The sequence below is a fragment of the Ictidomys tridecemlineatus genome, chromosome 14 (genome assembly GCF_052094955.1).
Source record: "Ictidomys tridecemlineatus isolate mIctTri1 chromosome 14, mIctTri1.hap1, whole genome shotgun sequence".
Taxonomy (NCBI): Eukaryota; Metazoa; Chordata; class Mammalia; order Rodentia; family Sciuridae; genus Ictidomys; species Ictidomys tridecemlineatus.
This window is the reverse complement of record NC_135490.1, coordinates 33,922,177-33,947,297: the sequence shown is the minus strand read 5'-3', so window position 1 is coordinate 33,947,297 and position 25,121 is coordinate 33,922,177. Positions and strand designations below refer to the sequence as shown.

Below are 25,121 nucleotides of genomic sequence, written 5' to 3'. Positions count from 1 at the left end.
GCAAAGACCAAACCACTTAACCTCTTTAAGTTCGGATGGAGACTGGAATTCCTACATCCAGCAGTTGTCTAAAGGGTATTGTGGCCCACGCCTGTAAACCCAGCAACTCCAGAGGCTAAGGCAGGAGGATTGCAAGTTCAAAGCTAGTCTCAGCAACTTTGCGAGACCCAGTCTCAAAAAGTGGCTCAGTGGTTAAGCGCCAGTTGGTTAAATCCCTGGTATAAAAAAAAAAAAGAAAAGAAAAACTAAATGTGTTAAGAAATTTAAGAGCCCAGGCTAAGCACTCAACAAATGGGTGCCATGTGTTTAACTGTGTATATTTATATCAGAATACAGCAATATAGCCCGATTTACATCCAACTGGACAAAACTGTTGGGGGAAAGTAGGTTCTATCATGGGGGGGTGTCCCCGATTTCTTGACAGAATTTCAAAATTATAACTAAACACAAAATCTGAGCAGCAGTTCGTGCTCATGTGCGTTGGTATATTCTTCTATGAAGACACTTCACAGTTTGCATGAGGGTCTGGAACGGAGCGCAGAACCCAAAACAGACCGGAAACCTGGAGGACAGTTAAGATTTTTGATTTAGGGGCAGGGAGCTGGGGGAAACCAAGGAAAGGCCTGAGGTCTTTTGAGGGGAAGGAGAGTTTACCAGTGCGAGTCAGGGCTTGCTCCCTCCCTCCCGGAGCTCAAACTGGGCAGCAGGCGACACTTTATCTCCGCTGTTAGTGACCTTGGACCAGGCGTAGCCGGGGGTTGTACCTCAACTTACCTCCGGAAACCAGTGGGTCGGGGGCGGAAGCCCGCGGGTCTTCAGCCGAGGGCGGGATGCAGACTTCAATCTCCGCGCGGGGGCGGGCCCAGCGCGCGGGGCGGGGCTGCCGCCGGAGAAAGGCGGGCTCCGCTCCGGGCCCAGCGGGGACGTGGTCCTGCGGCGGGCTGGGGCCAGGCGGGCCGGAGCTGAAGTAAGCTTTGTCGCCAACCTAAGTGCGAGCTCCGCGGGGCCGAGTCGGGCCGGGGGCGGGGCCGAGGCCGGGGCGGGGCCAGTGGGGAGGGGCGGGGCCTGTGGGGCGGGGCCTCCGGCGGCGCGGGCCTAGCTCTCACCTCTCCTGGCGGCGGGTGGCGGAAGCCTTGCAGTCGCGGAGGGGAGCGGTGTGTGCCGAGTGGCGCTCGCTAGAGCTACGCGGTAAGTGGCGCGCTTCTCCCTTGTCTGCCCTGCGCCGTTTGCCCTCGGCTCGCTGGCTTCATCCCCCCAAGCCCGGCGCCCACCGCCAGGACCTGCTGGTGTCTGCAGCTGCTGCGAGGGGACCGAGGAAATGGGCGGTCTGGGCAGCGGATCCTTTGTTTTGTGACGACTAGGACTGCGGGGCGAGCAGTGAGGCGGCGGAGGGAGAGACCCTGCCGCGGAGCTGGAGTCTGGGCTGGGTGTGGAGACCCAGGAGATGAGAGGCCGCAGAGCGGAGGCTGGGTCCTAAACACAAGCCGCGGGGCGCCGAGCTTCGTCGGCGAAGGCCGGGCGGGGAGGGGGCTGCGGCCGGGTGGGTAGGCCGTGAGCCCTGAGGCCCCGCAGGTGGAGGCAGGACCGAGACGGGAGGAGGTGGGATGCTGGAGAAGTGACGGCGGCTGGACTCGCCGGCCCTGGCCGGGATCGAGAAGGGAGGAGCGGCCCCGGGAAACTCTGCCCTGGGGGCTGAAAGCCTGCCAGATGCTGTCTGAGGCGCTGGTTCTGGGAGCTGATCCTGCCATTATTGCACGAGTGTTTGGAGTTTGCTGTTGTCTAGGACCCGATCCTAGATTTTTCTCAGGTTGACTGTGTGGTTTTAGTTTTTCCAGAGAGCTAATTTTTAAGCATTAACCCCAATTCCTTTTCAGACCTGGTGGCTTTCGTCAATCCCCCAGTTCCTTTCTGTGTTTCTATATCCATAGTCAAAGTTACTGTATCAACAGCTCAATCCCTTCAATTCGTGCTGAAATAGTGTCACACTTGACACTCTTTTTCTCAGTGGATCTGATCTTAAGCCTGACTTGAGCTGCTGCCTGGGGACCCAGAAAGCATACGTCTCACCTACCCCACCCACTCCTTCCGCAGTTAGTCACCAAGACTTGTCAACCTCCTAAACGTCTGCCTCCTAAAGATCCTTGCATGCCCCTCCATCTCTAATTTCAACGGCTCTGACTTTGCCAGCCTCCTCTCTGGTCTCCCCACTGTCTCCGGCTTCATTCCAGTCCATTCGTTACAACGTGAAAATATAGAAAACTGTTTCTTTATCCTCAGGGTAAATCTAGTACCCTAATGTGGTTAACAGAAAGCCAAGTATTGAGGTCCTGAGTACCCTCCTCTGCGTTATCGTTTACCATGTATCCTTTCACTTTCTATATGGTCCTGTGTTCACCTTCATACCTGTTCTCTTCCTGGAACACATTTACATTCCCGTTCTCCTCCCATCACATTTGCTTGCAAGTGGGAACTCCTACTTAGGTTTCTGTTTTAACAGTTGAAGATCAGATCTTCCTATTATGTGTTTCTTTTGCACCAGGCATTTCCTAAGCAGCATCTGTCATATCCTTTACAGTTTGTATTCTTCTCTACTGGATTATAAGCAAACTCCATGAGGGATTGACTTGATTTAGACTAAACTGAAGTAGTAGAAAGGACAAAGATCCTACCCTTATGCAGATCTTATACAGATATTCACAGGTAAAATGGCTCAACAAGGCAAATGCAGGGCTATGTTCATTCCCTAGCAGATAACTTTATCATACCCTACCATAATACAGAATGTATTGTCAAAGACATTTGTTCAACTCATCCTCACAACAACCCTGTGAGGTGCATATATTATAACCAATTTATAGGATGAGCTAGCAAGTCTCAACTTGGGGACTTAGGCTTAGGTCATCTGACATTACAATACCCTTTACCCTCCAATACATTTGCATTCATTAAATAGGTACAAAACAATACTTAAGAATCTAAAAATTCCCACTTTTTTTTCTTTTCTTTTTGATTTTTTAATTATTTTTAGGTACACATGACTGATGTCATGTACATACATGGTGTACAGCTTATTCTAATTAGGATCCATTTTTGTTCTTCTACATGATGTGGACTTACACTGTTGTGTATTCATATATGAACATAGGAAAGTTATGTCTCATTCATTCTACCATCTTTCCTATTCCCATCCCCCCACATTTTTTTCTTTAAAGTCCAATACTCCCTATCTTTGGGGAAGAATTTAAAGAATTCCTAATACTAAGACCAGAATGAATACAATGTCATTCATGAAAATAAAAATAGCTTTGTAACATTAGAAGAGCAATGAAGCAGTAGGAGATTCTCTTAAATTATGTTTGAAAACAATAAACAGCATTTTAATTTCAAATATCAGATAAGATGCCAGTTTCTTAAAATGGCAGGGGGCAAGCCCTTTTCTCAGAAAGCTCAAACATTCAGATTATAACAGGGTTGATTTAAGCTTTACATTTAATTTTTAGAGATCATGTGACCATAGCACATTCAAGTGGCTGAGCACATCTTGATAAAGTCTTTCACCACTTTACTTAGCACTTATGTTATCTTTCAATGAGTTCATGTTTCACCTCTACCATTCTTTTCTAATCCACATATTTTAGTTATAATTTGCTAAATAATCCTAAAAAAAAGTTTATTTTTTTCTAGATCAGGCATAATCATTAAAAAGCAAAATACTGTAATAAAACACAAACACACACACACACACACACGTACAGGCATTCACTTGTGTTAGGTCCTGGTTTGGGGAAAATAATATGTAGAACACCATGATAAATATAGTCAATCCCTCATGGATTCTTCTCTACAATCTAGTAGGAAAGACTACAAACAACTGTAAAGGATATGACAGATGCTTCTTAGGCAATGCCTGTTGCAAAAGGAACATATATTAGGAAGACTTGATCTTCAGTTTGTTAAATGAAAATAGAAACCTAAGTAGGAGTTTCTACATATCTGCCCACAGTTGATGTTCAGTAAATTATTATGGTTATCTATATAATTTTTATAAATGGTACTTACGATCCTTCATTCTACATTTATTTCATACAAAATATTTAGGTCTACAGGGGATTTTCTATTTTCTCCTTTTGTGTCTCCAAAAAATATTATCTCAGGACTGAACTTGGGAGAGAAGGAAAAACAGATCCCCTTGCACATGTTGTACCATGTCCTTTCTGACTTGTGGTACAAAATTGGAGGCTCTGAATAGTGGTAACATACTAGTTTTTCTTATTGTGTGGCCCACACCAAAGAAAAGGAAAGTATGGTGCATATGTGCATGTGCTACAACTTAATTTAGTTTATTCTGTATTTAATCTTACTTTCCATTTGTGTGTGTGTGTTTTTAACTTAATTACCTTTTAACTATTAAGAGATTGAATTTAGGGCTGAGGATGTGGCTCAAGTGATAGGGTACTAGCCTGGCATGCATGAGGCACTGGGTTCAATCCTCAGCACCACATAAAAATTTAAAAAAGTAAAGATATTGTGTCCACCTAAAACTAAAAAATAAATATTTAAAAAAAGAGAGATGAATTTATCAGGCCCAATGATAGTAGCCAGTTTAGTAATTCTTATAATTCCATATAAGTAATTCTTATATGTCCCTGAAGAACTTTAGAGACCAAATAGAGATAGGAAAGAGACCAGATTTAAAACCTCTGGTACATTATTACAACTGAAATCCAACCTATTGTGACACAGATGTTGTTTCTGTTTCACTTACTTAATCTGGAAATGTAACTGCTTTTGAGACTTTGTTATCACTGATAGGTAATAAATGTAACCCTGATATTTTTCAAATTGTTTGATAGAAATACAGTCTTCCCAGAAGTCACATTGGAATGGATTCACCCTTCCTTTGGAGGCAGGTGGAAATGTAGGAAATCTCTCAAAGATTTAATGAATACCTAACATGAAACCAGTTATTTTATTTTAGAAGTAAATGACCTCATGGCATCAGAAACATAATCTTCATTCCTATTTTCTTCATTACTTAGAATAAGTACTCTACAGTTGCCACTTAATATCTGTGGATTCAACCAACCACAAATCAGAAATATTAGGAGATAGGTTGAGGACAAAGCTCAGTTGGTAGAGTGCTTGCCTTGTATGCACAAGGTCCTAGGTTCAATCCCCAGCAACACACACACACACACACACACACACACACACACACACAATTGCTTCTGTACTGAACATGTACAGACTTTTTTTCTTGTCATTATTCTCTGAACATCATAGCATTTACATTGTATTAACTATTATAAATAATCTAGAGATGAGCTAAAATATATAGAAGGTATGATAGGTTATATGCAAGTAGTATTCCATTTTATATGAGGGACTTGAGCATCCTTGGATTTTAGTATCCAAGAGAGGTCCTAGAACAGATCACCCACAGATACCGAGGGACAACTGTATATCCTATTTCAGTTCTCAGTAGTCAATTTCTAACTTGTTACTAATGTTCTTTGTGTCAACTTAATTATAGCTTTCAGATTATGGATTTTTATTGCCTTTTTTTTTAATTAACTGGTATTATCACTCCCATGATTTTTTTTTAAGTCGTGGATGAATCTTTAATTTCATTTATTTATTTAATTAATTTATTTATTTACATGTGTTGCTGAGGATAGAACCTAGTGCCTCATATATGCTAGGCAAGTGCTCTACCGCTGAGCCACAACTTCAGCCCTACTCCCATATGATTTTAGCCGCCTATAGAATATGGAGTGGGAGTTGGCTCTCTTGGGTCATATCCTTGTATGAATTCTGACTCTGACACTTTTTAAACTTCTCTAAGTCTCAGTTAACAGAAGCATAAAATGGGACCATTTTGTCTCAGGATCTTTTTGAGAGGACTGACTAAAAATACATATGGGCCTTTCATCCCAGAGTAGTCTATATTAACCAGAAATAAAAGGCATTTTAAATTTTTGCTTAGGTAAATTTTTTAATTAGAAGTGTTTTTTTCAAAGTATTCATATTCATGGAAATGATTCAAAAATTATCAGTGTTGATTCTTAGGTCTCATAAGATTTAGAAAACTCTTAGGGCAGAGACCAGGTTTTAGAGTGTCCCTATAGGACAGGCACCAAAAACAGCCTAATAATGGGGGGCAGATTTCCTAATTAAGAATCTCTAGGGGCTGGGGTTGTGGCTTAGTGGTAGAGTGCTTGCCCTGCATGTGTGAGGCACTGGGTTCGATCCTCAGCACCATATAAAAATAAATAAATAAAATAAAGGTATGTGTCCATCTATAACCAAAATAAAAATTAAAAAGAAAAAGAATCTCTAAAACTGCTTATACTAACTTAACATCTTATTTTGAAAGCCCTACCCTATGCAAACTTTCACACTGTTTATTCTTCAGTAACAGGGTGCTTTTTTTTAAAATTTCAAATAGTTAATCTGTTGCAACTTAATATAGAAATTTCAACTTTAGAAATTAATTTCTATTCCTCTACTTTTTTTTAAGAATATTTTTTTTAAAAGAGAGAGTGAGAGAGGAGAGAGAGAGAATTTTTTAATATTTATTTTTTAGTTCTCGGCAGACACAACATCTTTGTTGGTATGTGGTGCTGAGGATGGAACCCAGGCCGCATGCATGCCAGGCAGGCGCGCTACCGCTTGAGCCACATCCCCTGCCCTATTCCTCTACTTTAGTTCTATAGAAAATTTATTCTGTTTTATGCCAGTATTGCAACAAATAACTGGCTAACCAGCATGTAAATAGGGAAAGCATTCCAACTTTTCACTTCCTTAGAAAAACACAGCTTGAAATGTTTAAATGTCTATTTAGAGTGACAGTAAATTTATACTGGCAACATTTTTTAACTTTTGAACATCTGACTGCTGTAACTTCTGTGGCAAGTGTTAAAGGAATTCAGGAATGAGTAATTTTAAGACCTAAATTCCACATTGATATCTAATGTCAGCTGCTTTACTTACAACTTCTCCATGACCCCAATATATGTTGAAAATTTGATTTCTTACCAGAATCCTAAACTGATGCAAAGAATAACACATCATCACAGTAAGGAACCATTAGAGTTAAGTCTCTTATTGTGCCAGGGTATGTATTTTAAACCCCATTATTTATCTTCACTTATGTGTTTTTTTGTCAATAGAAAAATGTAAGAACCTAACTCCTATTATCATTTAGGGCAATAAAGATTTCCCTTAGGAGATGATTTTTTATCCTTCTAAGATGAGATCACCATCCCCAGAATAATTTGTATTCAGCCAGTCACTAGCTAATGGAGGTGAGGTAATGTTGAGTGTAACATTAGCAATTCTGCAGAAGGCACAGCTCCACTCCCAAGAGATTGGATTTAGTACTTCACGTGGAAAAAGCAGATGATGACAAATAGCAAATGTGCACATGTCTGGTGCCAGAAGGATTTTATTCACCATCACATAAAAATTAGTTGTCTGTGAAGATCAACTGATAACTGAGATGATACATAATAATAATGAGGAAAAATAAATTCATTGTAGTATCTGTTCCTAAGAAATCCTTATCAAATATAAGTTAATATTTTAACTCCAGTCCTGGAAGAATTAATGTTTTTTTTTCAAATTCATCTGTCTCATTTCTAATATCAGAAATGAGTTTATTGGCAATAAGACTGATCTGTCTGAACTTTTTTTAAATTTTCAATAATTGGTTGAAGAAAGTTGGTTTGATGTAGGAAAAGAAAATGATTTCTCATATGTTTTACTGATACAATATAATTTTATGTAATAGTGGGATTCATTGTTACATATTTGTACTTACATACAATATAATTTGGCCAATATTATTCCCCAGTATTTCCCTCTTCCTGCTAGGTCCTCTCCTCTACTAGTCTCCCCTCAATTTTCATAAGATTTACACACACATACTTTTTTTTTCCCTTTTTTCTCTCAAGGTTCCATATATGAGAAAAACGGTATTTAAAGCAAAATTGAAAGTCAAGGTATGACCCTTGACTTTTTTGAGTTTGACTTAAGGAAACAACTACTTAAAGTGACTTACTATTTAGATAAAATCTTACATTGGTCTGAGCCAAGAAACAAATATTATAAAATTCTAGAAAGCTGATCCCTATTTAAATATTCTATTATCAGTCATAAAGATAGAATAGTTTTGTTTTTTTTTTTGGGGGGGGGTTGTTTTGTTTTAGAGAGAGATAATTTTTTAATATCTTATTTTTTAGTTATCGGCGGACACAACATCTTTGCTTGTATGTGGTGCTGAGGATCCAACCCGAGCCGCAGACATGCCAGGTGGGCGCGCTACCGCTTGAGCCACCTCCTCAGTCCCAGTTTTGTTTTGTTTTTTAATTGGACTTTATTTTTCAGAACCTTTTGTAGATTTAATGCAAAATTAAAAAGACTGTACAGAGCTATCCCATATCCTCCCAACCCCACACTTGATTAGCCTCCTCCATTATTGACATCCCCCATCAGGGCAGTACATTTGTTACAATTGATGGACCTACATTGACACATCATTATCACCCAAAGTCCAGAGTTCATACTAGCTATCATTGTTGGAGGAGTATATTTTGAGTTTGGGCAAATTTGCAATTATGTACCAACCAATGGTTTTACTTTCCTGTAGGGTAATAAATGTAAATTGGAAGGAGCAGTTTTTTTGGTTTTTTTTTTTTTTTGGTCAGGTGGATATCAATTACATCATTACAAGAAAAATTCAATTTGACTGCTATAGACAAGAATCATTAGTCTAGCTATTTTCTATAGCTTAACTTCCTAGAGAGTTGTAAAGATACTGTCAAAAGTCTAGTTAAAAGAGTGTATTCTATAGAATCCATAATCCTGGAGAGTTCTAGACAGTGCCCACACCCCATTGAAATTAGACCTAAAAATCTCTTTTGCCCACTTTCAGGTCTCGGATAGTATTTTCTTACTATATGCATAACATTCAACAAAACCAGTGCTCTCAACTAAATTGACCTCTTAGCAAGACTTGGAATGGATGAATAAGCTCTCTTTGAAAGATTTTTGCATGCTTTGTATACCACATGCAAACAGTTTCTCTACTAAATCTCTAAATAGCAGGGTGCCCCAGTATATCTCTTGCCCTGATCTTTCCCCCAACTTCTAGACTCTTATCTATATCTACTGTTCAACTCTAGTTCAGGCTACTATCATCTTCTGCTGGGACTATTTAGAAAGTCTTCTCACTGGACCATATGCTACCATTCTGACCATCTGCAGCTGATTCTCCCTTTATTCAGAATGCTGTTCCTCTTCCACCTAAAATGTTCCAATGGTTTCTCCTTATAATTAGGACAGAATCAAAGTTCCTTCTATCTCCTATGACCTTATGTAATTTACCTTTCCCTTGTCATCCTTCTTTACTCCTTCGCTTCCTTTACCATGCACTAGTCAAACTCGTCTTTCTGTACCATGCGTGTCACAAACTTTTCCAAATCCTTTATACTTACTGATCCTTCCTCCAGCAGTGACATCCTCTAGTGGCAACACCTATATCATTTAGATTTCTGTAAATATCACCTCAACGGTTACTTCCCCCCACCTTAGCTAAAGTAGCTCATACTCCCCGTTTATTAGTTAACCTTATTTTATTTTCTTCAGAGCTCCTTCCAGTGTCTGAAATCTTATTATTATTAGTTTATAATTATTTCTGTCTAGAATGAAAGCTTCTTAAAGGAAGGAACTTGTTTCATCTTCCATTCTGTTGAAGGGTCTAGGCTAATTCCTGGCACAAAGTATGTGCTCACTAAATACTTGCTAGCTAACTAAAAGATGGTTCATCCCAGTTGTGCTTGCATCCTCCACTGATTTTTCTAAAAATCCTACAGGAAGTAAAAGGGTAGAAAAGCAAAGAGCCTTCATAAAAATGCAAACCATAGACTGGCTTTGGGAGAAGGTGAAACACTCCCCTCTTCTGTGATTACATTGAAATGGACTTCCTTTTCTCTGTGTTCTTTGTCCATCTTTCCCACCAGAAATACACACAAAACTGGAGAGAGGGGAGGGAGGAATCTAACTTTGTAAAGGGAAGGAATTATTTCCAGGAGATCATGATTGAGGGCCTTCATGCAGTCTCAGTTTGGGAACATAAAGTTCCAGAGAGGATGTCGGTGATGGTTGAGCAATGGTGTGACTGTACTTAATGCCACTCAACCGTATACTTTAAAATGGTTAAAATGGTAAGTTTTATGTATGTGGCACGAAGATTTTTAAAACTTAAAAAGCAGGGGACTTTCTAGAAAGCCTTTTATGGGTGACGAGTCCTGATGGTAGGATTGTGTATTTCTCCAGTATTTTTTATTTTAGCATAGTACAGAGGTTACAGTTGTATTTTGCTTAAAATTTTTGATATTCCAGGGCTTCTAGAGTTGAGAAATTCTTTTTTTTTTAGAGAGAATTTTTTAATATTTATTTTTTTTAGTTCTCGGTGACACTACATCTTTGTTGGTATGTGGTGTTGAGGATCGAACCCGGGCCGCACGCATCCCAGGCGAGCGCGCTACTGCTTGAGCCACATCCCCAGCCCGAGTTGAGAAATTCTTTTGAGCCTCTTTGTTCTTGTTTCTTGTTTTATTTCTGTCCTGTTTTCTTTTTATTTGGGGAAGTACACTACCAGGGCAAGTCCCTTTGTTCCTGGAAAGCTAGAGACTACTAATAGAACTTCAGGAGACAAGTAATAAGGAGATGGCTTCCTCAGGCAACACAGCAGAGTGGGAATAGAAGGGCATCTGTCACTCAGTGGGCGTCTGTTGTCAAACTCACTTCATCACTAAAAGTTTGGTTTCTTGACTTTGTAGAATATCCATGAAGAGTAAAGACAAGATGTTTCACATAGTAGTAAGTGGTGGTGGCTTCGATTGTAAGGACTTGTTCACTATGTGAGATGCAGTTGATGGAAGAATGAAAGCAGAAACTCTAGAGTCTTTACTTCTAGGTTTCCTAGACCCTTTGACATCCTAAATGAGAAACTGGGATCTTAAAACTCAGTTTCAGAATAAAGATTATATGGAGGTTTAGAACTTCTTGGTACTGTGTCTGTTGGGAATCTAAGCATTGTAGAATAGTATTATCTGAGGTATACCATTATGGTAAATTTTTGGTTTTTATTTTAACTGTGTTTAGTTGGAAGCCAAATTCCTACAGATGACCTGCTTTGTTGTGTGACAAAGGAAACAAGTTGTGTTCCCTATCTTGATCTGGCAGAGATACACAAATGGAAAAATTTATCCAGCTGCACAGTTCTCTGTGTACTAATATGATTTATTATATGTAATTCATAGCTCAGTTAAGAACAAAAAGGAGAGAGAGCTTATATTGTGCATACTTTACAAAGGCTCACTCTCCCCAAGTCTGACTCACAGAGACTTTTAATAACAGAGGAAAAACAAGGGTATCTGGAGGAATAATCACTGGGAAGACTAATGTAGTACATTGGTTTTATAGTGACTCACTTTATAGTGACTTTATTCTATTTTGCTTATATTCTAGTTAAGAAAAGTAACCATGGAGAACAATGAAAACTCAGTGGATTCAAAATCCATTAAAAATTTTGAACAGTGAGTATTTAAGTGGAATCCTACACAATCAGAGAAAAATGGGTATGTAGAATACAGCAGATTTTGAGAAATGGGGAAGCAGAATATGGGCTAAATGGAGGATAAAACTAAAAAAAAAAAAAACCATAGGGAGGATAAAGGGAAAGGCCTGTACAGCTTCTGACCCATGGCTAGAAGTACCAGACAGCAGAGGCAGAACTCACTCCTCAGAGTGTGCTGGCTCTTCCTAAATCACTGTACAAGATTAGAGGTTTTGTGTTTAGGGTGTTTTTGACCTCTGGTTTCTAGATTTTAAATTGCAATGTCAATATTCAGTCTGGGAAAGAATTGCCTATTTCTAGATTATCTTTTACTTAACTTTGTTTTGTTTTGGCCTTCCTTTCAGTTTGCTTATTAATACTTCCAATAACCAGTAGCTAGAGAAATGAAAAATATAAAACTCTTCATTTAATTGATGTCTCTTATTTTCCATGTGAAATCTTTTGTGATACTTTTAAGTATTCTGAGTTGATCAACCCAAAAAATGTCTAAATGTACCAAAACATCACAGTACACCCCCCATAACGATGTATAATTGTTATCTATCAATAAAAGGAAAATTTTTGATTCTATTAAGTTTATTTCTGAGGCTCAGTATTGTTGCAGACCACTTACTGTGAAACAACTTATTGTAGCAATGCTATTGACAAGTTAGTAGTAGTAAAGATTTAGCATGTTTGTTGAACAAAGTAATTTTCCTAAAAATCAAACTTTTGAAATGCAATCCCATTTTCCAGAGTTTGTTGTTGTAGTTTGTTGTGTTTAAATACTTCCAAAGTGATTTATACATTTCCCTATATTCTTGTCATACAGAATATCATATAAACAGGAAACTGCATATAGTCTCACAGATATAAGGCACCCTCATATTCCCATATTTTGAGTCTCTGGTCTTTGTTAAGACATGGCTCCTCTTGGTCTAGTAATCATATTGCTGGTAGAGGATCTACCTTCTAAGGAGGCAGCAGGAGGCATTGGGGAATGGGCATCAGGAGAGAGGAGTTAAAAGTTCTGTGGTCTATTATAGGTTGGTATCCCTTATCTGAAATGATGAGAACCGAAGTGTTTTGAATTTCATATTCTTTCAAATTTGGCTGTATTTTCATGTATATAATGAGATGTCCTGAAGATAGGACCCAAGATTAGACACAAAATTATGTTTTATAAAAACCTTACACAGAAAACCTGAGGTAATTTTATATGACACCTTCAGTGCACCTGCGTTTTGACCACAACCTGTCATATGAGGTCAGGTGTGGAATTTTCCAATTATGACATCACGTTGCTGTTCAAAAAGTTTCATATTTTTGACCATTTCTGATTTTGAATTTTTGGATTAGTGAGGCTCACCCATACTATATAACCTGAAGCTTTTAGGGTTTTCATTTTCGCTGTAAAATATGGGCTCTGAACCTCTAGCTAAATGTTAAAATGGTTTTCTTACCTTGACTCCTTTTATTTACTACTTTTAATTTTTGTTCCAACAAAATTTTTGAAACTGTTAAAAAATCTAAAATACTATAAAGTACTTGAGTATATGGACTTAAGGTTTTGGTGTTTGGTTGTTCCTGGACTTGTTATTTCCAGATTCTTAGTAGATCACGATCAGAATCATGGTCGGTTTTTGGAACATATCCATACCCATTCATTCACATAAAGTTCTGGGCAAATTTCACTAGCAAAATTGAACTAGATGATCTAAGAGCCCAAAATATTTACTATTTGTCTCTTAAAAACCAGTTTACTAAGCTGGGTACAGTGGCGCACACCTGTAATCCCAGCAGCTCAGGAGCCTGAGACAAGAGGATCCTGAGTTCAAAGTTCAGCTTCAGCAAAAGCAAGGAGCTAAGCAACTCAGTGAGACCCTGTCTCTAAGTAAAATGTAAAACAGGGCTGAGGATGTGACTCTGTGATTGAGTGCCTTTGAGTTCAATCCCCAGTACCTTAAAAAAAAAAAAAAAAAATCAGTTTACTGACCCCTGATCTGGATAGCCAAGGTTTGAATTTATTTATTTGTTTGTTTGTTTGATACTAGGGATTAACACTGAACCACTTCCCCAGTCCTTTTTTATTTATTTTTTAATATTTATTTATTTATTTTTAGTCATACACAATACCTTTATTTTGTTTATTTATTTGTATATAGTGCTGAGGATTGAACCCAGGGCTTGCATATGCTAGGCAAGCACTCTGCTGCTACCACAACCCCAGCCCCCAGTCCTTTTTATTTTATTTTTAGTTGGGGTATTGCTAAGTTGCTGAGGCTCGGGATCCTCCTGCCTTAGTCTTGAATCATGGGATTACAGGTGTGTGCCACCATGCCCAGCTTCCATAGCCAAGGTTTTTAAATAAGTGACTTTCAGACAAGTATTTTCAATTATTTATAACAGTGCTTCTGTGTATTAATAAATTATTCATTTGTTGAGCTCATAGAGTTTGAAGAAGTTTAGTGATTTCCTATCATTTCAGGGTGATCTCTAAGATGTCATTCTTGGGGCTGGGGCTATGGCTCAATGTTAGAGTGCTTGGCTTGCATACATGAGGCACTGGGTTCGATCATCAGCATCACATAAAAATAAACAAATAAAATAAATGTATTCTGTCCATCTACAACTACAAAAAAAAAGATGTCATTCTTTCCTTAAAGGATAAACTATTTCAGAATTACAAAAAAATGTTTTAAATTATAAAATGCATTTGATGAAATTTTATTAAAATTTAGAGGAAAACATGAAACAGAAGTTAAAAGCCTAAACTCCAAGTCCAGCAAAGTTTTCCTCCAGCCTTGGCTCTGACACAATATCTGCATAACCTTCAGCACATTGCTTAGCCTGAGGCCAATCATTTCCTCATCTGTAAAATGGGTTGTAAAATTTATATGAGGAAAAACCTTTAGCACAAAATTTTGTGTCTAGCATTAAATAAATGTAAACTGTTCTTATGAGTAATAAAAGTTATATTAATGTATCAGTCCAGTCATTTCTACCTTGATGAACTGTTGTTGATTTCCAAATAGAAAGACCATACATGGAAGCAAATCAATGGACTCTGGAATATCCTTGGACAATCGTTACAAAATGGATTATCCTGAAATGGGTTTATGTTTAATCATTAATAATAAGAACTTTCATAAAAGCACTGGTATGTATCTTATCTGATATTTTAAACTTTTCAAGCATTTGTGCCATTTGTATTTGATATTAAAAAATAAACAGAATCCATGTGTAAATGATTGGTAAACTGTGATACAAAATAGCCAGAAAGTAGAGAAAAGGCAGAACCTTGCAGGTCCTTTAAGACAATGTGGACTTTTCTACCATGTTCAGAAGCTCTTCCTCTTCCCACAGCCAGCCTCCTATTTATGTGCTTGGTTTCTACCCCTACTAACCTGTAACCCTTGCTTCTTTATTCTTCTGCTCCCTCTTTTATGACAATAAAAGGTTCTCAACAATTCCTAAGTAAGTAGTAGTATTTTTTTCTTTCCAAAACCTGCAAAGCATATGACAGATATTGTCTCTTTTATTTTTATAACAATCCTGAAAAGTAACTAACTACTGTTAGATTACAGAAGGTTAAAAACCTTGCACAGTCACGTAGGTATACGGTAGCAGAGCTAGAGTCTGGACCCTGGTGTGTCTGACTTCAGAGTCCCAGCTCTTATTCCCCCACTTGGTCGGTCCTGCTTTACTTCTTGTGTCTTCATTGACTCTTGCCCTTTTCCTCTTTACCCTACAAAGATGACAGAGATCGCATATTAAAGACACCTTTGTTTTAGTGTGCTTCCTCTTAAGGTTTGATCTGATGCTCACCTCCTTCCCTTCTTCCCTAAATTTTGAAAACATGTAGTTTAAGCTTGACATCTTCCCTTCGTGCCACTTTCTCTTAAACCTATTTTTCCTTTCCATTTTCTACCTTCACCACTGAAACTGCTGTGTTTAAATTCACCAAGGACTGAGCACCAAGTCCCATTTTCAGTGCATCATGTATGATTTGAATCTAATAACACATTTTAGAATATCTTTTTAGACAACATAGAAAACGAAATACTTCACAATCCCCAAAACTTAATTAACATTTTGGTACATTCCTTGATCTTTTTTTTTTTTATGACAGTGTTTTTGAAAACTTATGCAAGCAAATATTGTATCCTCCTTGTCCTACTCAATATACTATAAGCATTTTTTTCATGGCCTGCATAATTTCCCTGTTATTTCAATGATTATATATTACTGCATCACCTAAATACGCCAATATTTAACTTGCATATTTTACCATATAAATTAGTATTTTGTCTCTTTCCTATTTTTTCATCTTTAATATAATGCTGTAATAATTATTTAAATCAGCATGTTAATCATATTGGAATTATTTTTTAATTAGAGAAACTAGGTGGACAGATCTAATTTAGGAGACTCCCAACCAGAATGGTAGTGAGAATGGAAGGAAGTCAGATTATACTGGAAAGATAAGCAGGAGTTGGTGTTAGGATAGTTAAAAGGACTGAGGAGAATAGAGTTGAGAAATTGGTCTCTTAATCTGAATAATACTGTTTTTATTACTTTTGGCTACAAATTGAGAGACCAACTTAGCTGTTAAATAAATGACAAAGCACTTTGTCATTTGCTTTACATATTAAAATTTTACTTGTAGATATTTTAGCCAGCTTTTTTGTTGCTTTGACCAAAAGACCTGAAAAGAATAATTTTTTAATACTTATTTTGTTTAGTTGTAATTGGACACAATACCCTTATTTATTTATTTTTATATGGTGCTGAGGATCAAGCCCAGGCTTGCACATGCTAGGCGAGTGCTCTACCACTGAGCCACAACCCCAGCCCTGACAAGAATAATTTTAAGAAGGAAAAGTTTATTTTGAGGCTTGCAGTTTCCAAGGTCTCAGTCCATAGATGGCCAACTCCGTTCCTCAGAGCAGAGACAAGACAGAACATCATGGCAGAAATGTGTGGTTGAGGGAGCCGGCTTAAGACATCAAGGAAGAATAGGGAGCTCTAGGACAAATTCTATGCCCCAAAAGCATTCCTCCAATAACTCACCTCCTCCACCCACACCTGACCTGCCTTTGGTTACCACTCAGTTAATCCCTATCAGGGGATTAATTCAATGATTAGGTTAAGGCTTTCACAACCCAATCATTTCACCTCTAAACCTTCTTGCACTGTCTCATACATGAACTTTTGGGGGGCGCCACATATCTAAACCATAATAGTATTCTGCCTCATTTTCTACAAATATCCATTTGTATTGGCCTATAGAGTTTTATGCTATTGAATTTATTCTTTCTTTTTTGTTTCTTTCCTTCCTTTTCTCTTTTAAAAAGCATTTTTTCCATTGCCCCCCCCCCAAATTTTTATATCAGTAGTCTGGCTTTTTCTGGTTTGAAATTTGAATGACTAGCAGTGTTTTCCATTCTGTAAAGTGGCCCACAAACTTTGCACATGTTTCTTTTCTTTCCTATCTTTTTTTGTTTGTTTGTTTTGTTCTGTTTTGTTGTGCTGGGTATTAAACCCATGGGCTCCCCCAGGCTAAGCACATATTCTACCACTGAGCTATACCTCCAGCCCTGGACAAGTTTCTTTTCTTTTACCTCTTTTTTTTTATTATTATTATTTTTTATTTTATTTTTGTAGTTATAGATGGATAGCATACTTTTATTTTATTTGTTTATTTTTATACAGTGCCAAGGATCAAACCCAGTGCCTCACACATGCTAGGCAAGTGCTTTAACACTGAGCCACAACTCCAGCCCCTGGACAAGTTTTTTAACGCATCTGTGCCATATCCCACATCCATTACAGATGAAGCTAATAGTAATAACTCATGGTAGTTGGAAGGATTAAAAGAGATTACCCATAGCAGAATACCTGATGAATAGTATTAATGAAATATGAGAGCAGTAATGTATCTTAAAATTGTTGTAAACTTAGAATTAAAGAAATTCAGTTCCTGTGAGTATATATATATTTTTCTTAAACAAAAGTAGGATCATAGTGGTTTTTAGTCTTTAAAAAAATAAAATGACCATTTTTCCATGCCAAAATTTATATTAAAAAAAGCAACATACTCCATTATACAAATGAATCCTAATTTATTTGACCAAACCCTTATTGTTAGGCTTTTGAAGTCATTTCTGTTTTTCACTGTCTAAACATCTGTGAAAGATATCCTTGTATCTGTAACACTGAGACAGCTTATATTATAAAGTGTCTTATATGCAAAAAATTAAAGAGGTTTTGTGTTACATGTTTAAAATAATTCAAATTTTCTTAACCATTTAAAAGGAAGAATTCACTGATTTCATGAATTGCTACACAGTTCATTATTTCAAAGCAGATATTCTTCTTTTAAAATGCAATTAAAAGTAATTCTTTCTGTTGCAAGGAATGGCCTATCGGTCTGGTACAGATGTAGATGCAGCAAACCTCAGAGAAATATTCATGAACTTGAAATATGAAGTCAGGAATAAAAATGACCTTACACGTGAAGAAATTGTGGAGTTATTGCACAATGGTAAGAAATAACTAGAAAGAATGACCTTCAACTGTGGAATTATACTGCATGCACATAATTCTGATCTTATATATTTTAATAAGTAGTAAAAATTTTATTCATGCTAGCCCCCTACAGTGGTTTCCAGTTTGTGACTGTGCCTCAAGTTAGATTTAGATGATTTCATAGTTCTATTCTCAGTTAGATTTAGATGATCTCATAGTTCTATTCTCAGTTTTCTTTTATATTTATATATATTTACATATAATTATATATATTTACATATATATATGACAGTAGAGTTTATTTTAACATATTACACATACATGGAGTATAAGTTACTAGAATTCCATTCTTATAGTTGAATTTTGCTGTTCTCAGTTTTTTCATCTGATTCACCTATAGTATGTCTGAGATTGCTGAATAAAGTTGCAAGAGTTGTTCTTTTTTTTTTCCTCATAAATGTCTTTCTAGTTTCTAAAGAAGATCATAGCAAAAGGAGCAGCTTTGTTTGTATAATTCTAAGCCATGGTGATGAAGGAATAATATTTGGAACAAATGGACCTGTTGACCTGAAAAAATTAACAAGTTTCTTCAGAGGAGATTATTGTAGAAGTCTAACTGGAAAACCCAAACTTTTCATTATTCAGGTAGTATGAAATTGAACATCTTGGTTGTGGAGAATTAATCAGAGATTAAATTTACTCCACTGTGAGGGGGCTGGGGTTGTGGCTCAGTGGTAGAGTACTGAGTGAGGCCCCTCACATGTGTGAGGCCCTGGGTTCTATCCTCAGCACCACATTAAAAAAATACATAAAATAAAGATATTGTGTTCAACTACAATTTTAAAAAAAGAGAAAGAAATGTGTTTCTTTAAAAAAAAAAAAAAAATTTACTCCACTGTGGATTATCCAAAGGATTTTTTTTTCATTAAGACTACAGAACGATTGTTAGATTTTTATTCATTTAAACCAACACTTAGGAAAATGGAGTACATTTCAATTGTAGACTTATATCAGACAGACTCAGTAAATAGCATTGGATTTTACATAGCCTTTACCTTAGATATGAGTTATGTTGATACACACATTTTTTAAATAAATGTTTATTTTCTAACATGTAGGCCTGCCGGGGTACAGAACTAGACTGTGGCATTGAGACAGACAGTGGCATTGATGATGACATGGCATGCCACAAAATACCAGTAGAGGCCGACTTCTTATATGCATATTCTACAGCACCAGGTAAGAAAGTTACATGTAGTGAATGTTATGTGTAGATTTTAAATGAATTTCACTTTGGCCATTTGGAGACTTAAGCAATGAAGAGTATGTTCCAGAAACTTGTTAAGATCTCAATATCCCTAAAAAATAACCATCTTGTCTATATTTTTAGGATAACACAGAGAAATCTCAAAAAAATGTAGACATGGGGGCCGGGTTGTGGCTCAGTGGTAGAGGACTTGCCTAGCATGTGTGAGGCACTGGGTTCGATACCTGGCCCCACATTAAAAAATAAAGATATTGTGTCCATCTACAGCTAAAAAATATTTTTTAAAAAATTTGTAGACTTACACAGTGCCATTCACAAACTTAAAATATCAAAAAGAGTATACTATATGGCAACAGAGGCTAAGTAAGAACTTCACCCATTTACTAAAATAGAAGAGAGGTACAGTTTATCCCCCCTTGTCCATAGTTTCAGTTTTTGTATTTTTCGTTAACTATGGTCAACTGTAGCCAGAAAATAAATTAAATGAAAAGTTCCAGAAATAAATAATTCATTAAGTTTTAAATCACAATATACCCAAAGTAGCATGATGAAATCTCTTTTCATTTCTCCTGAAAAATGAACCATCCCTTTGTCTACTGTACCCAGGCTGTATCTGCTATCCACTCATTAGTCACACAGTAGCCATCTCAGTGTCACATCTAATATCTAGTTATCAGTTCTTATAATCAAGTTACCCTTATTTTACTTAAGAAAGCTCCAAAGTTTAAAAGTAGTGATGTTGGAAATTCAGTTATGCCAAAGAGAAGCCATAAAGTGGTTCCTTTATGTGGGGGGGGGGGGGGCGGGAATTTAAGTGAAAGTTTTTGACTTCCTATAGGAAAAAAAAAAACTTTGTACTGAGGTTTCTAAGATATACAGTAAGAATGAATCTCTCATGAAGTTGTGAAGAAGAAAAAGAAATTCATGTTAATTTTGCTGTTACACAATAAACTACAGAAATTGTGGCCGCAGTACATGATGAATTCTTAGTTAAGATGGAAAAGGCATTAAGTTGTGGGTAGAAGGGCTGGGGATGTGGCTCAAGCGGTAGCGCGCTCGCCTGGCATGCTTGGGCCCGGGTTCGATCCTCAGCACCACATGCCAACAAAGATGTTGTGTCCGCCGAAAACTAAAAAATAAATATTAAAAATTCTCTCTCTGTCTCTCTCTCTCTCTCTCTCCTCTCTCACTCTCTCTTTAAAAAAAAAAAAAAAGTTGTGGGTAGAAGACATGAATGTGTTTGTGTGTATTATACAAAGGATTTTTTTTCCCCTAAGACTACAGAACTCTTTTACATCCATATTTTCTAAGTGATGATTGATTGAAATGAATAAAAATATAATAATAGTAGTCTTAGAAAAATAAATAAATCCCTTAGCTAATCCACACACATAAAAAAAAAAAAAAAAAAAACAGCATATATAGGGTTCAGACATCCATTGGGGATGTTGGAGCACATCCCCTGTGAATAAGGGATGACTGTTTTCTAGGAATTCTTTGGAAGACAGGTAATAAGATAAACATGACTAGCATAGAAGAGGGTAGAAGTGAATGGGAAAAAATAAAGAAGGTAAAAATAATTTATAAATATGTTATTAACCACATTTTTATGGTTGTGTTTCACATATACATAAATATTTTATTGATTCTACAACTATTATATAGCTAACTCAAGGTGTCAAAGACTTTGGAAACATAAATCTATGTTTTATCTTATGTTTCCAAACTCTTTGACACTTTGAGTTTTTTAAACAGTGTTACATTTTTAAATATGTTCAATATGGTTTCCTTTATCTTCTAGTTATTTCTCCAGGAGCAGTACTTCTAAGTTAAATGCAGTGGGTCCAATGGTTGATCTGAAAAAGTACAAGGAAAATACTATTTTCCCTTTTCAGACTTTTTGAATACTCTGTGTTTATTGTAGTTTATTTAGATGCCTGTAGCTAATGACATCTCAAATATGTGTGCAGGGGCTGGGGCTATGTCGTAGAACGCTTGCCTAGCACCTGTGAGGCCCTGGGTTCGAGCCTCAGCACCACATAAAAATAACCAAATAAAATAAAGGTATGCTGTCCATCTACAACTACAAAAATATTTTTTTAAAAAAAGTGTGTTCATACATAAGCAATTTATTTCTTGACTAAGCCAATATTAAAATAAGGTGAGGGGCTGGGGCTCAGAGGTAGAGCACTTGCCTTGCATGTGCGAGGCACTGGATTTGATCCTCAACACCACATAAAAATAAAATCAAAAGATATTGTGTCTACCTATAACTAAAAAATGAAATTTGATTGAAAGACCACATAATTTATAATGGTCCTTTTTATATATCTTTGCTTTTGCATCATCTTATCTTCTGCATGTTTGTTTGTTCTTTTCTATGGGAAGGGAGCCCAGAAAGTAAAACTCACGGTAACTCAGTGCTAAAGTTAATCCACAATTCTCTTTCCCTGCTGAAAGGAGAGGTGAATACACAATGCACATTCCCCCCACCTAGCCCAGCATCATTTCTCCTGAAACCAAAGAAGCCATTTTTCCATTTTAAGTCTAAAAAGACCTATGGAAGCTCATGCTTATTTTTATCATTGAGGCTATATAATAATGTATAGAGTCAATTAAAGTCAGGTATCCATGATATTTTGGTTATATGTTGTCTTGTAGGTTACTATTCCTGGCGAAATTCCAAGGATGGATCCTGGTTCATCCAGTCACTGTGTGCTCTGCTGAAACAATACGCTCATAAGCTTGAGTTTATGCATATTCTCACTCGGGTAAACCGGAAGGTAGCAACAGAATTTGAGTCCTTTTCTCTTGACTCCACTTTTCATGCAAAGAAACAGATTCCATGTATTGTGTCCATGCTCACAAAAGAACTGTATTTTTATCCCTAAAGAAATAGTTGATTTTGTCAGTTTGTATGCCAAGTGAGACAACAATATAAATAATACTTTGTTTCCTCTCCCACTTAAATTTTATCTAAAGATGGTACTTTGAAACATACCACTTCTGCAGTAGAACCACAATGAAGCTACCTCAAAATTAGGTAGTTGGACTTGAACTTAATTAGGAAATAAATATGAATAAATATGAATAATGGTGCAATTATTATGAGAGGAAATTATTGTAAATTTACATCTTTCATAATTCACAAGATTTAGTGATGCCATGCTATGAATTTTCAATAATTTATGAAGATTAAGTGTTTCAGTAATGATGAATTTTAATATTTTCCTCCACACACTTAAGACTGTGCATTCTAGTTTTTGTCAAACTATATAAATGATGATGTGGAATTATGGACCTTAGAACTTGGGGGATATTGGTATGTTCAAAGGTTTACACCTTTATTTTAGAATTGATAAATGGAAGTCAGCCAACTGCATTTTTACATCAGTTGTCATAGCTTATGGTTTTGTGCTATTTGTTCTGAGCATGTCTATTATAAAAAAATTATGTTTACTTGAAGAGAACTAAATATTTTAGAGAAAGTATGAGTAAGCTGAGTTGATTCTTTTAAGGCTAACTTGCAATATTAATGGACAGACAGAATCATAACTCTAAGGTGCTAAGATCTACCAGCATATGTTTCTTCTCATTTGTTTTTATGCAAATCAACTTTACAGACCAACAAAATGTGTAAAGAACTAATATAAAAAAATTCAATTGTTGATTGTTGGGCTAAACAAAGAACTGCTACAGGAACATACTGAAATATGATGTGTACAATAAATAGTGAAAATATAAGGAAAGAACAATAAATGATCAGCTGGGCACTCTGTAATTTGAGAGAAAATAGTTTGAGCCTAAGATGTGGGACAGCCTATTCAGTGTAGGCATAGCCATAGACTGGGCTTCAGAAAAGCCCCACCCACTGGTTTCTTACATGTACAGGTATGCGTGTGGCAGATGCTTCTTAGGCATGTCATAAGAAGATGGACCAAACCAGAAACTTACAAAATGGATATTTTTCCAAGGTGGTGAGAGTCATAATAAAAATCATGGTATTCCTTGTGGTAAAACTTGTAAATGTTATTTTCTGAAGTTTACAAAATAAAATAGTGGCAAAATTGTATGTAGTTATCTGAAATAAAAGGACCATGCACACAGGACTTCAGAAGCATCAGGTGGAAGCCTGTCCTATGCACAGAGGGAACCTGGAGGCCAGAGCTTAGCCCCAGCCAACGAGGCCAGAATCCTGGCTTCCTCACACCTGGAAACATTGAGCCATTACTGACTATACTGGCAGGTCTCACTGGCTTTTGTCCAGCATTTCACATGAGCTTTCTTTTTGCCCAAAGAAAGGAACTCATGTTTTAATTTACAGCTAATTGATTCGATCTATTGACTTTTTCTAAGACAATGTAGCATGTAATGGTATCTTATGGTGTGTTCCTGTGTGACAATTTTGTAAAAATTTGTTATTGCATTTTTATTTCAAAACATAAATTCAAACTTAAAATCACCAATGTGTTTGAGTTCTTTATTGATGATGATGTATTTGATGTTGTGCTGCTAAATGGAAGTTAAAATATTTTTAACCAAGAGTTTAATCCAGAAGAATCAAAGAGGATGCAACAAGGCTATAATGTGTCATTTTAAGGTGTTATCAAATGACCAGACCTCACTCAGGTCATGGGTCCTATGAGAAGGTCTCGTCTTGTTTCTAAAATGACCAGGATGCCAGGTTTGCATAGATCTCAGTCAATAAATAGGACCATATTTCTGAATTTTTCAATTTTCTACCACATAAATTTTTAGCAGGGCAAAGGACAATATAAACCACAGAGGCTGGGGTTCAGTCAGAAACAATAAAATTGGAACAGGAGCTCTTATTTCCAAGGAAGAAAGTGGCTTGAATGATTTTATTAAACCTCTTTTTTTTTAAACTGTGGCTTTGTACTGTGTTGAGAAAAATCTAGCCTATTCTAATCTCCCTGCTATATAAAGAGGTCTCAGATATTAAAAAGAAGACCAACAGCTCATTAGAAAAATGGGCCAATGGCATTAAAAAAGACCACAGAAAAAGAAAGACCAGATTCCCTTAAACTTGAATAAAGAGCTTGTTCTCCATCATAATGAGAAAAAATTAAGGAATTATGTTATCTTAAGACAGGCAAGAATTTCCAAAATTTGCTATCAAGGCAGGAAATACATACTCCCATTGATGGGAGTGTGAAGTGGTCTGATCCCCTGTGGAATATGACCATACCTATCAAATCCTTAGTCTTTGAAGTGGGACTATCTAGAAATCTAGACTATCTCTCCACCTGCCAATATACAAAATTACAGGCAATATTTTCATTGCAACATTGTTTTAATGATTTTTAAAAATGGCAGGAACCTAACTGTAAAGAAAATAGGTCAAATACATTGGTGCATTCACAGAGGAGAGAAGGAAGTGCCTAGAGGGAAAAGTGAGTTGAAAGTTTTGATTTTTGCTTTATTAAGTGGAAGAGATTTGAGCAAGTATAAATGCTGATGGCAGGGATCCAATTAAGAAAAAAATTGAAAATGTTAGAGGGAAAAGTAACTGGCAGTATAGGATCCCTGAGAACCCCAAGAAGGATAAACCAGCATAACTAGAGTGCAGCCGGGAGAAGAGAATATTTTCTTTTAAAAAACAGTAAAAGTATGAGAAACTAGGTGTGAATTAAGCTAGATGTGTACTTTTTGTGGCAGGAAGTCTGTAATGGTAGCTTC

The 25,121-nt window shown here is 36.9% G+C and overlaps 2 protein-coding genes across 11 annotated transcripts in view; one reads left to right on the top strand and one right to left on the bottom strand.

The window, feature by feature from the left end:
* The window catches only part of Primpol (primase and DNA directed polymerase), a 162,274-nt gene that overhangs the window by 35,499 nt on the left and 101,654 nt on the right, over positions 1-25,121 (bottom strand). For 4 of the 6 annotated variants that reach the window (XR_005737966.2, XM_005329223.5, XM_021729061.3 and 1 more), the window contains exon 1: positions 775-913. The exons of the other annotated variants lie outside the window; for them this stretch is intronic. The gene's annotated coding sequence lies outside the window, so the exon portion shown is untranslated. Of the gene's footprint in view, positions 1-774; positions 914-25,121 lie in introns of those variants that run through there. 6 annotated transcript variants of the gene reach the window in all.
* On the top strand, positions 893-23,883 carry Casp3 (caspase 3). Of its 5 annotated transcripts, XM_078031040.1 has the most exons (9): positions 1,079-1,188; positions 7,042-7,117; positions 8,244-8,313; positions 11,536-11,603; positions 14,659-14,783; positions 18,042-18,170; positions 18,624-18,799; positions 19,273-19,393; positions 22,083-23,883. In XM_078031040.1, exons 4-9 carry the CDS (start codon positions 11,551-11,553, stop codon positions 22,310-22,312), a joined length of 834 nt encoding a protein of 277 aa, XP_077887166.1. In that variant the 5' UTR covers positions 1,079-1,188; positions 7,042-7,117; positions 8,244-8,313; positions 11,536-11,550; the 3' UTR covers positions 22,313-23,883. The 5 variants fall into 5 exon arrangements, with proteins under 5 accessions (XP_077887167.1, XP_077887165.1, XP_005329281.1 ...); XM_078031039.1 differs by lacking the exon at positions 7,042-7,117 and having other exon boundaries at positions 1,074-1,188; XM_078031041.1 differs by lacking the exons at positions 1,079-1,188; positions 7,042-7,117; positions 8,244-8,313 and adding an exon at positions 893-967.